We start from the raw sequence: 13327 nt of genomic DNA, 5'->3' as shown, positions 1-13327 counted from the left end.
AGTTTAGGACCTTTGTTCTTTTCAAAATCATTAATTACCTGAGGTCCTCAACTACCTAGACGGGTCCCCTTGTTCCTGATACTGCTTTTGTTTATAAGCCGAATGTACTGACAGTGCCCATGCTGGTTTCATTTTACATGAATTGAGAAATACCACAGGGAAAGGCAAGGTTAAGCAATGTTTTTTTTATTGCAGCTAACCATGTATAACAAAGCTTTGTTCTAGAACTTGAAAAGAGGAGATATTTCTAGAGGGAAAAATGAGCCTGCCATTGTTTGCCAGGAGGGTCCGCTCTGACGTGCGCACTTCAAAAACAGATACAAAGGCTCTTCACTGTAAATAGACAAAACAGCATAATGGCAGCAGCATTCAGTTACAACTGCTAATAATAGGTTAAGTGTGCTTTCACTTTTGGAAAGGGTGCCTGCTGCCCCACGCTGCACTCTAAGGATGGCGGAACTTGTTTAGTCCCTCCGCTCGAATGTTGCGGTTGTGGTGTGTATTTTAAAAACACACACAATCTTTTTTATAAGTTTCTTTCAGGTGCCCCACTTCGTGCTCCATTGTTTTATTTTTGTTTTTCCAGGTCGTTTTTTTAAAACATGTTAGGAAGCGTATGTGCACTTAATTTTTTGGGGAGAAACTCACTACTTATCATGATAAGGCAGAAAAAACAAAAATGCCATTACATTTATGCTTCATTGATTACAGGGTCGCCTTTAACCATGTAAACCGCAACAGATTGTGGGAAAAACTGGCCAAATGAGGCATACCTGCTTAACGTGCTAATCAATCTGCACACAGACACTTGAATCCAAATGAAACTGGGAGACTGATCAACCATGTCAAGACAGATACCAACAACAAAGGGATTCAAGCGAGGTTGTGTATTGGCTCCAACCCTGTTTAATCGGTTCCTTGCAGATCTTGTCCTGTTACTAAACGCCAGCAACTCACATGCCCCAAGATTAGGGAATTTAGCACTACCATGACTTCTTTATGAAGACTACTTAGTTCTAATTAGCCAGACGAAGGTGGGTCTACAGCATATTCCTACCACCACACATGAATACTCAGAAGGCAACAGCTTGAGTATCAACCTGGAGAAAACTAAGACTATGACAATCAAGAAGAATTTAAAGAAATCATCAGCCTGGTTCTGGGGGAACACACGTATTGAATCTGTTTTGGAATATAAATATTTAGGAGTGGTTATTGACATAAGCGGCCACTTCGCTGCCCAGAGGACTCAATTAGGAGGAAGGGCACAGCCCTGGTGGTTTTGCTAAGAAATTTTGACTCAAAATTGATTGGCCCATCGCTCCTCCACTTAGCTCAAGTCATACGGGCAAAACGTTTACCGACAATAGCCTTTGGCAGTGAGGCGCAGAGGGGCAGGGACTCTAAAATATTGGACAGCATGGTTGCAACAGCGTACTGAATTACTTTTGGCTTGCCAAAACACACCTCTCCTGCACGGATCAGGCTAGAGTTCAGTGTTCAAAAACAAACCCTGGCAAGACAAGGAGCATATATCATCTTCTGGGTACATGGTACGAAAATCTGGACTAGGAACTCTCAATCGGTACTTGTGGTTAGAGCTACAACAGCAAACATAGTCACCAGCCACAAAATAGGCTAGGACGCCTCAGGGTAGCTACTACACTTTACAAATGTTCTTTTCATTTAATTTCATTTCATTTCACAAGTCTGATCACCCTGGGGCTAATTCAGCTCTGGGAAACATATACCAATCACTGTACATTAATAAAATAGTAAGGAAAGCAGTAAAACTTCTATCATGGATCGAGGACAAAGCATCTCTCAGTTCAGTTCAGTTCAGTTCAAAAATCTTAATTCGACTAAATAATAGCCATAAAAGAGCAAAATATAACATTGTTTTACAAAGAAAAATAAACATAATAACATTTTAGGCAATATGATCAATACCCAGGAATTCATTTTCCAACTATGTTACGGAGCCGAACTGCAGTGGAGATATACGTATAAACCATAAAACAAGTAAATTCATCATTTAAAAGAAGTAGGTGACATAATGCAGGTTGACATTTTCTAATGTTTAAAAATGTTAATAAAGGTTTTAAAAAGGTGCTTCTAGGGTTAAGGTAAAGTTTACAGAAAACATAAAGTGCAGGGTGCTTTGTGCAGAAATTGAGTTGCATGGACACACATCTAATTTAGCATCCTAGTATGCATCACTTGGATACGAAAACAGCAGGTGAGCAATTCCCATCCTTAACCTAATCAAGTAAAACATATTGGCTTGATTAAAGTAAAAAAAAGATAGATAAGATTAAATTTGTGGGGAGCTAATTAACAATGAGTGCTCTGCAACCTTTTTTAACCATCTCCTAGCTATCTCTTACATTAGTTAAATTCAATAGGAAGTAATTTTTAAGCTTATCTTTTGGAATTGCAGATATGTTACCAGGACTATTAAAATAATCCGTCAATCCCAACTTTTCCAGTTGATCATGCAAGTTAGAGAGCCAGGGATTTTCTTTTGCACAATCCAGTTTCAAACAATCTAAAATTATGTCATGGTTCAGTGTCGGTTCTTCTTTTACCTAGATACTACACCAAAGCATCAGAGGTGCTAATTGCATTCGAAAGGACAATGGTGTTACGCCCAATTTTTTATGGCACATAATGGCAGGAGTACTTTTAGGTAGTGTCAGCACACGTTTTAACATCATATTCTCAGCTCTCTGGAGGCCCACAGTGTTAGTGCAGCCCCAGACTCCAGAGCAAAAACACTGACCAGGAAAGCGGACCCGCACTTCCCCACCCCCTACCTTGTGAAGCCCTGACTCCAGAGCATGAGCAGTTAAAGTCCCCTACAACCAAAAATATCGCATGGTTTTGGGCTTCTCTGGAGCGATCTTCCTCTTCCTGGACCCCTACTGCTCTAGCTCCAGCCCAGTTAAGCATGCTATAGGCAGCTGCCTTAAAGTAACTACAATGTGCCCTACAAGAATGGCGCACAAAGAGCCAGAGACCACATTTACTTCAGCCTTGCTGGAGGAGTCATGTGCAGGTGCATACAAATACCTTGCAGGGCGCCTCGCCAGCTGCTTAATAATCATTATCAGCAGGAGTGCAGCGTGTGATTTGTACACTACTCTCACCCTTTCACCTGTATACTACACCCGTCCCAAGGCACTTAATCCCCCCTTCTTGCACAATACGTCCAGTGCAGCAGCTTACCCCATTACAGCTCTACCAACACCCCATGATCCTTCCCCCACCTGTGCCCCCATATTGTTTCACCACCCGCCCTCTGTGAGTCCTCACAACTCCCACTTCCTGTAGCTCTCCCCTCCACTGCTACTTTTTTCTATTCTTTTTGTGTACCAGTCCAACTCACACCGGCAAACAAAGTCTATTTCGAACCAAGCATTTGCAATGCAATAGGTCTCACATTTGCAAGAGTTTGAGCTATTGGCATTGTAAATAGCAATGCCTTTTATTTATATGTTGATTTAAAAAAAAAAAGAGAAATAAAAGGCATTGACATTCACAATGCAATTACTTAAACTCTGGCAAATGTGAGGCCTATTGCTTTGCAAATGCTTGTTTAGGTGAAGCCTTCTAGACAGCACATGCACTGTTGATTGCAAGGCACATTTTTACTTATCAACAACATACCTGGGAATGAAGCCCACCCATTGCCTACCATTGGTTGGCTTTCCATTCAAGTCTCATTTGCCTGCTTCTTGTTTGTTTCCCAGCTTGACACTTTTGTGTGTCCCTGAAATGGAGCATTGCCTCATGCGTCTCTTTTGATTGGCTGCCTTTGTGGCTTCCACTGCGTGCTTTTCAAGAACTTCTTGTTTCTTTTCGGTTCAGCATTCCATGAGAGTGTGTGTGTTTTGAGCTGTCTCCTTTGTGTACTTCTCCACCCCTGCACATCGCACTGCTCTGTCCCATATCTGATCCCCTCTTCCAAATTTTGCTCACCCATGCGCTTTTCCCTATTGCTTCTCCCACTATCCATGTTGCTCCTCCCACCCACACCATTCTCCTGGCTCACCTCTAGCTGCTTCCACCAACAGCTGTGTTGCTCCCTTCAACCCCGGTGTTGCGTTTGCCCCCTCTTGCTCTCCCCATGTTGCTTCCATGCCCCCCTCCCCTGTGTTATTTCCACATGTCCCTTCGCTCTCTTCCATGTTGCTTCGATGGCCCGGGATGCTTCCAATCCACCCTCCCGCTTTTAAAAACAAAAGCTTTTGTGAGTAGGATTTACTTTTTGGGTACCAATCCAAATCGGATCAGTAAAAATAAAAACAAAAGCACCTTTTTTTTAATCTTTAGCCAAGCTGTATAGCGTAGTTGAATGCAGTTGGCAAAGCCATTTGGTCTTGAAGTGGGTACTATTAGCTTCGACAATGCTTACTCTTCTTTGCTCTTTGCTTGAATCTGCGATCTATTTTGGACCAGTTTCTTTTTTTCATATTGGAAGTGCCTGTTTGTGGAGGGACTAGGCAGTGCTTAATTTGAGTTTATGGTTGTGAGTGGGGCCAACGGGCCCTAATTTTTAGGGGCTGTCACCTGTTCTTCCTCATCAGGATTTGTCCCAGATCAAGAGAGAATATAAAAAAACAAAAGGGGGGAAGAAGGAGGAAGACAAAGAAAGAAAAACAGTGACAAAGGCACTTTAAAATGTGTTCTAAAGCTGCCTGAAAGGCACGCGCCACGCAAGACCACTGGCTCTTCCGGAAAAAAATAAAAACCTGGCTGTTCGCCTCCATTAAGCACGAGCTTCTCTAGCTCAGCTTGCCAATCTTGCTCACTCCTCTGTATACTCCTCAGGACCTCACCGGTTGACTTGTCTGCAAGCGCTGGGACGACCTGTTGCTGGGGCAGCCATGCGCTATACAAACATACTTAACATAACATAACATAACAAAGAGAGGAAAAAGGGGGGGGGACCTTAAAGATTGAGATAAAGGGGCAAGAATCATGATTAGGGGCTGGAGGGTGAACTAAAACTCAGCATCCTTGCCATTCAAAGCCCCTGACATTCGATAACGCTGACTGGGAGTTTTTGAGCAAAACTTTGGAACCCAGTATTTATTTTTTACAAATTAGGCATGGGGCTTAGCAGAGCTCAAGGCAGGAAGGTTGATGGATTGTATATCGAACAATTAGGGGGGCATATTATCAAGAAACAGCGTTAACATTATAGCCGCTTTAGTGGCAGAAAACTGCAGCTAAAGCGGCGATAATGGGCCTGATAATACGCCCTTGTGAATTCCCATAGAAGCCCATGTTCTGGTGTGAACATGGGCTTCTATAGGAATTCTCGACGGCGTATTATCAAGCCCATTATCGCCGCTTTAGCGGCAGTTTTCGATAATGTTAACGCCATGCTTGATAATATGCCCCAGAGTTTTGAATTTAGCGCGGAGATTGAATATGGTTCTATTGCAATTAGGAGGAAGGAAGCCAGAAAGCATTGACAAAGAGGTGTTTTGCTAGTAGAGCTGCTACCTGCCAGTTTTTACTGGCATAAGCAGTATTTTAATGTCCAATCTGATAAAAAAAATTAGGAAAGTCACCTTAAACTAGTTTTTTCCCCCCATCTCTGAATATTCTTAAAAGAGCAATTTTAAGTAGAAGGCACTTTAAAACGTGTTCTAGAGCTGCCTGAAATAATGATATCTGACTGATAATTAAAGTAAACAAAGACAAAAAATCCAAGTTATACATTAATATGGGCAATTTTATGTAAGGTCCTATTTAAGTATAATTTCCGGGACTTTACAAAATCTTGAAACTTGAACAAATGGCTCTGGGAAAAATGGCAATCCTATGCTCTCGGGGGAGCTGCTTAATGCAAAGAGGAGGAGAATGAGGAAGAGTTAGTCACCCTGCTTTTGGGTGGCTGAAGTGGATGGGGGGCAGTTTGCAGTTATTAAGCTCTTATAGTGTATCAAAATGGAAGATTACTTTGATGCCAGAAATTGAGTGGTGCATTCCAAAATGGTTAAATCAATAGAGGTCTGCATAGTTTTGAAGATTCCTAAAACAGGGAAATATAACCATGGCATCAGTCAAAGGTAGGCTGAGTTGTTTAGGTTCAGCGGTACAGGTGGTACCTTTGTATTATGCGTGGTTAGAATATTTGTGTTTGTAAAGCAATATGGCTGAGGTTGTGGTGTTTCTAAGCATGGCACACTACTTCAAATAAAATGAACAGCCTCTACAAGGTGCTCACCTTCGTGCGGCACTCCACATCACTGCTACTGCCATTACTCTGTGAAGCATTGTTTCTTATGGGGTTTGTCTCTGTTCCTTGGATGTAAATGTGCCTAGAATCGCCACAATCCATTAGAAATTTTGTAAGGTGCCACTAGTTTTAGAATAACACATACTAACTACTGGTGAAAAGTCTCGACTTCATGCTTTTTTATATATTTAAGACATTTTGGGTGATTCTTCTCTGGAGATCATTGGGATTCTCCTTGGTGTTAGTGTCTTCTCACTCAACTGCAGAAAAAGAATTGCTGTTCTTTGCATCTTATTCAGTTTTTGTCAGCAATTGGGCGAAGACGTTCTTACCTGTAAAAGGGCTTTGCACACCTGAAGATGGATGGAGAGTAGAAGGTCTAAGTCTTCATTTCCTGTTGTCATTTCTCTTGCTGCTGTTTTGATGCTGCTGCCGAGAGACTGCAGAGACTCTCCATGGGAAGTGCTGTTGCTAAACGCAAAAGATGGAGCAACAAAAAAGCTTTCAATCAGCAGGCAAACTCTGCTACATAGAAAGATACTTGGTTGCAGTTGTTGAAACAAATTGTTATGGAGCTCAGGGTAGTGAGCAGGACGGGTGTAAGCCTTTTTGCCACATCGGGCAAAGGGATATTTTGCTCCACTAACCCTCCCCACACAAAGTAGCCCCCCCCCACACACACACAGTAGAGTTCAGAGATTATGCAGATCTCAAGGAAGATGCTATATATTCAGCCAGCTGGATTGAGGAAATAGAGATTTTTAGGTAGTCAGTGTGTCCCCCACTCGCACCCTGTCCATGCACCCATGCTCCATGTATGTCATGTAAACCCCTTCCCGTGTTTGCCATGATAATGTTTCTGCATTTGCGTCCAACGTCAACATGTCAGTTATTCAGTCCTCCATGAAAGCAACGTTAATTTGGCTTTTAGGCCTATGTTGCCAACGTCTTTACATGGTACACATTTAAAGATGCACCCGTTTTTCTGGCTCAGGCGAGCCAGGCCCTGAATTGAGACTCCGAGTCTCTTCTGTCTCAGAAAGCTGCAGTTTAGGTATGCATCCCTGACCTCTACCTTACTTCCTGCCCAGCCGAGCGGTGCCCGGCTCGGCCTGGCCTGCCTGCCAAGACGGTATTTTGCCTACAGTTATCTGTTCAGCCTCCGCAAAAACACATTCCAGTCTAGTGAAATAGGTAAACATATTTCCGGCTGCAGAGCAAAGGGCCCTGCTTTCCTGTCTCCTTGCAAGTAATTTACTGAACCTGTTGCCATGGTAGGCCCATAGCCCCTGCACATTGCATGCAGAACCATATGCACGCACTAGCATCCTGTAATGAACGGCCTCTGCCCGAGAGACCTTTTACTTCAGATAATGCATCCTCTAAACACAAGATACCAGATATGCTATAGGTGCAGGTCGTTCTGACATCCCGGACACCAGTCTCCTCTATTAGTGCTAAAGTCAAGGCCCCAGCTCTCCCCAGTTACACGCCAATACCACGTCATGCACAGTTGCGCGCGTATATGTGGTAAAGGTTTCTGCTGACCCTGCAAACTGATCTCTAAGCATACACCCACTTATGACACTTCTGTGACTCATCAAGTGCACGCCTTCGTGTACGCCTCTTTACACGCCTTCTGTTACGCACATGTGTTCTTATCTCTCTCTTTTCACTTGTTACGCCTACTGTATTCATTTCAATTGTACAGTTTTACTATATATAATGTGTGATGTTAATAAAACGTTGAATATCCCTTCCTGAACCTTAGTGGTGATGGAACCCGATGTCCAGTGACTCGAGCCACTTAATTAAAGCCCGTATGACTCAGATACCACGGACTCTGCCTCTCATTTATTATTGAGCTATCCTTATTGTCATTTAATGTATAGAAAATTAGTCCCGGTAATTTTATTTACCACATAATCTGGCGCCCGAATAGGGACCCCTCCCCTTCCCCACGCGCCGGCGATGTAACGCAGGCCCCTGACCCCTTCTACAGCCGTGACGGACTCCTGTGCACACCCGCGGGTTTTCCTGCTAACTCCCTCAGGCCCACGGAGGAGACGGAGACTGCGACCAGGCATCCAGACGAGGCGGTGAGGAATGCGGAGAGTCCCGACCAGAGCCCAAGCCGAGAGAGCAAGGTCCGAAGTATCCGGAGGCCCACCTGTTCCGAAGCGCATGAGTAGTAGCAGAGCCAGACGCCGTAGCAGTCCAGTCCACTCCAGTCCAGTATCAGAGGCCTTCAGTTTCTGCTTCCCGGTGAGTACCGTTGTTGGGAACGTATATAGACGGGTTCATTAATTTGTGCCCAGTCAAGACGGGTCTGGGTACACAGACCCGGTCCAGACGTGTTCACTTAGGTGGATACGGTATGACGTGTCTCTTTATGGGACCGGTATGTCTGTACTGTTTTAGCAGTGCATCCAGAAATTCAGTATTCTAGTAACGTATTTAGAGATTTCCAGAATTGTGTTTTTCTATGTACTAGGTAGTATCTGTCTGAAATGTTTTAATGTGTTTAATGTCGTGGTATGAATGATTGTTTGCAATTCATTACTGTGTTTATTGTGTTCACGTTCGAGAAAATTCAAACATGCCGCTGTTTTCGAAATTACGTCAGATAAGAACCAGAAAGGGGATACTCGAAGAGGCAGTTCCCGTCCCGCCTAGGGATACTCCTGGTCATTTTATGTATCATAAACATGGCTTAGATGCCATACTGTACTTAGATTTATGGGTGGACTATACCAAGGATCTGGAAGAGAAGTATAGATGGCCTGTCTCAGGGACATGGGATGCTGAATGCATCATGAGAGTAGAAGAAGCACTATGGAAAAAGAAAGCCAGACAATCTCAGAAAGATGCTATAGAATTATGGCGTAAAGAAGCGCATAGAAGAACAGAGAAAGAAATAAAGAAAGCAGAGAGAAGTAGAGAAGAATCTGAAAAAGCTAAAGAAAGAGAACTACTAGAAGAAGGTGAACGAGTTAAAGCAGAACAATTAGATAGACAAAGAAACGCCCTTATTACAGGCATGTATCCTGTTCTTGCCGAGGGCCTACCCAAAGTGACCCCGGAAGTACCCAGTAATCTACCGCCACCATTGGTCCCGACTAAACTGCGTCATAAACAAACCGCAGCGGAAATTTTTCTTTCTTCCTACTTAGATGACACTGTCCCAGAATATGTAAATACAAATCCTCCTCCAAATATTCATCCTCACAACCCTGTTAACACGATTCCCCCCACTGTTCATACTGTTACCAATCCCCCTCCCAATCCTTTTCACACAGCACCTGTAACTCAGGACCAACCTACAATACCGACACCTACTTTACCAGCACCAATATTACCAGTGCCAGCGCAGCCTATAAGCCCCGGCGGCTCACATCTAGGAGCCGCGGCAGGAGGTTTCTCCACCCCTCCTCAAGTCAAACGAATATTGTTACGAGACTTAGCACTGGAACAAACGCCAAAGGCAACATATGCAACCCTTAGAAAGAACCTTACTGATTGTATATATGATCCAGTACCGGGTGAGGATTCATTGGTCTTACACTCACTGCGATTAAGGCGTGTTGCAGATTATTTGATCACTTTACCAGGCATGAGAGAGAAATTAGACAAGATATACCATTTTATTAGAACGGGGCAGGGACCAGAAAGTATACATGAGGCCATGGCACACAGAAAGGTGGAAACCCAACGCATGGTTTTACAGTTCTTGATAAATTGTTTGATCAGGGAACAAGATCAACCACACAGAGAAGTAACTAGACGTATGTTAAATTGGAGTAACAACATAGCAGTCGGAAAGCATGATAAACAAAGTTGTGTAGAGTCAATGTACAGGAAAATACGTAAGGAAATTATTGACATACGTGAGAAAGAACGGGCCTTGGCACAGGCCGACGAGAACGAAACTGAGAAAGAGGACGACGAAGTTTCAGAGGACGAAGATGTGACTCCAGTGAACATAAGTAAAATAAGTTACGTAGGTAGAGCAAGGCCTTTTGATAGGCCGATACGTCTAGAATACAAGAAACGTTCTCTCTCTCCCATACCAGAACACTATTCCCTTGAACGCATATTCCAAGCCACTGACCAAGAATTGAAAAAACGAATAGGGAGTAGTGAGCTTAGTACTTTGCACGAACAGGAACTAGCCCGATCAGCAGTTCAATGGGCTAGCAGTTCTACCATATATAAAGATGACGTAGTAGCGCAAACATTTTTTAATCTTTCCCCAGACGAACAACGATTAGCTGGTATGTACATGATCCAGCATCTCATTACACTATATGAGAGTCAGCATTTTGACCCAGGACCCCTATATAACTTATTGGAAGACTTACTGCTAGCTAGATGGAGAGGTTTGGGTACCGAACTAATTCATAAAATTTTGGAACAACGACATAGATATATGACTTTCCTAACTCCCCACTTCGTTCCTGTCCCTACTCGAAATCGAAAGACTTTTTTCATGGACAAACTGAATCCCTTACGAGAAGTTCATCCCATTCGGACAACAGGTGGTGAGCTTGAACGAGTATTTGTTTACAACCCCCTAAACGAAAATAGAACTATTAGAAATGAAAAAATTAGTACCCTGTCACGATAAAGATCCAGCAGGGTTCCACCGTGAATTAAAAGATATGCTCCGCATGGGGGAGTATACGTATCCCGATATTATTAAAATGTTAAAGGTACTGTTGCCAGCCGGCATTTACGAAAAACTTAAAGAAAAAGAGTGGGAGGTGGGAGAGAAAAGATTGACTGGGCAGAATTAGAAAACGAAGACAATACACGAGTCCCTGGTTGGTCTTGGGGAAAAAGCCAGAGCATTGCCCGAGTTGTTAATACAAGTTTTGCCAATATTACTAGCTACTAAAAAGGAGGACTGGGATGCAATCTCAGCCTGTAAACAGAAACAAGACGAAGACACTAGTGATTTTTATTCCAGATTCGAGAAATGTTTCATTATTAATAGCGGCCTGAAAACTAGTAGTGAATCATACCCACATCTTTTTGTGACCAAACTAGTAGAGAATTCCTTACCACAAGTTAAAAATAGAGTACTGAAAGTTGAGAGTACATGGCAAGCAAATAGCCCTTCCCAAATGTTACAAATGTTACAGTACCACCAGATCCGAAGTAGAGAGGAACACGAACACGAACAGAGACGTATAAAGGACACGAAAATGAAAGTACTAGTTGCTCAGTCTGTCCCAGCTGATGGTCAGAAGAGGGGTACGGCACCGCCCGGTCATTCTGCAGCTCCTGTTAAAGGGAACTGCAATTATTGTAAACAGCCAGGTCACTATATAAACGAATGTGCCGTTCTGAAATACAATATCGCTACAGGCAAGACGAAAGAAAGACCGCGTCCTCCTAGACAAGAACATGTTCCACAAAATATCCCGCAGAACACGCAACTTCCACAGAATGCACAACAGACAGTAGCTGTACCCCAACCCCAACCCATTGCTGCCACACAACATGTCACGCAACAAATGTACCAGTATGCTCAGTCAGATTACCCAGACTATCAGCAGTACTCATGAAACAGCCTAGAGAGGGAGGTTGGCTTGCCCCTTATCGAGGTTCCTGTAGATCAAGAGGGTCCCTATGTACATAGTCAGGTATTAGGGAAAGACAGAAAATTTTTGATTGACACAGGGGCGAGCAGAACTACCATCAGTCATGACGAGGTTCCAGGGGCACCCCTCTCAGGCTCACGAAATATTTCCCTGGGATTTTCCGGAAAGCCTATTGTTAACGAAGTGTCAAAACCAGTTTCCCTAGAAGTTGGTCCATTGTCTCGTACTACAGACTTGTTACATACAAAATCATGTCCTGAAAATCTGCTTGGTATAAAAACGTTGAAAGAACTAGGAGCTGTAAAATGTTGTTCTCCAGAAGGAGTGAGATTGTTTTTGCGTGATTTTAAAGGACATTATGTGTTGAGAGATTTTGATCCAAGATTGCAGAATGTACCACAGCATTTATGGGCACAAGGTCCGACTGATGTAGGTTGTATGCACATTACACCATATCGTGTTACACTCAAGCAAGGAGTTGTACTGCCACGAATCCGACAATACAAATTACCACCTGAGGCTGTAGCAGCCTTACTGAAAATTATTGACGAACTCATCGCACAAGGAGTGGTTGTAGAAACTGACTCTAATGTATGTAATTCTCCTATCATCCCGATTCTTAAACGAACTGACCCGAATGCACCACCGGTCTACAGACTGGGGATCGACCTTCGAGAATTAAATAAATGCATAATACCCCAGTACCCAGTGGTCCCAGACATTTCTTCCTTATTGACTGCCATTGATTCCGAAGCTGCGTTCTTCACTGTAATTGATCTCAAGAACGCTTTCTTTAGTGTCCCCATTCATCCGGAAAGCCAGTATCTTTTCGGATTCTGTTTAAATGGCCGAAGCTTCAAATTTGCACGTGCTCCTCAAGGGTTCACGGAAAGTCCTAGTATTTACAGCCAAGCCCTGAAACGACAACTAGACAGTATTCACATGCCTACTGACACTGCCCTACTCCAGTATGTTGACGATCTATTGATTACAGCACGGACAGAACGTGACTGCGAACGTGCATCACTGACAGTCTTGTACTTCCTGGCCGAGAAGGGGAATAAAGTGTCCCCTTCGAAGCTGCAATTCTGTGCCCAGCAAGTGGTATACCTTGGGCACTTGCTGTCCAAGAGGGGTAGGCAGCTGACACCAGACCGCATTCAGTTAATTGCACATCTTCCACAGCCCAAGACACAAAAGGAAGTACGGGCCTTCATTGGCCTCACTTCTTACTGCCGACAATGGATTCCTCAGTATGCATATCTAGCCAAACCACTCATACAGTTGACAACACAGGAGGCAGCGACTTCGACTGTCCTCCTTTGGACTCAGGAACATACACAAGCTTTTGACGAATTGAAGAAAGCTCTATGTCAAGCACCTGTTTTAGCGACACCATGTTACAGTAAACCTTTTACACTTTTTGTTACTGAACGCGATGGCACAGCATTATCTGTTCTTACACAAG

At 43.5% G+C, this 13327-nt stretch overlaps 1 protein-coding gene across 2 annotated transcripts in view; it reads right to left on the bottom strand.

Moving 5' to 3' along the window:
* The window catches only part of RIPOR3 (RIPOR family member 3), a 471988-nt gene that overhangs the window by 68287 nt on the left and 390374 nt on the right, over positions 1-13327 (bottom strand). For both annotated transcript variants that reach the window (XM_086932462.1, XM_086932461.1), the window contains one exon: positions 6586-6724. In XM_086932462.1, the coding sequence (XP_086788588.1) occupies positions 6586-6724 (139 nt within the window). The remainder of the gene's footprint in view (positions 1-6585; positions 6725-13327) is intronic.

This window comes from Lissotriton vulgaris, chromosome 7 (genome assembly GCF_964263255.1).
Source record: "Lissotriton vulgaris chromosome 7, aLisVul1.2, whole genome shotgun sequence".
In the NCBI taxonomy this organism is placed as follows: domain Eukaryota; kingdom Metazoa; phylum Chordata; class Amphibia; order Caudata; family Salamandridae; genus Lissotriton; species Lissotriton vulgaris.
The sequence above is the reverse complement of the archived record's forward strand: the minus strand, read 5'-3'. Positions and strand labels throughout refer to the sequence as shown.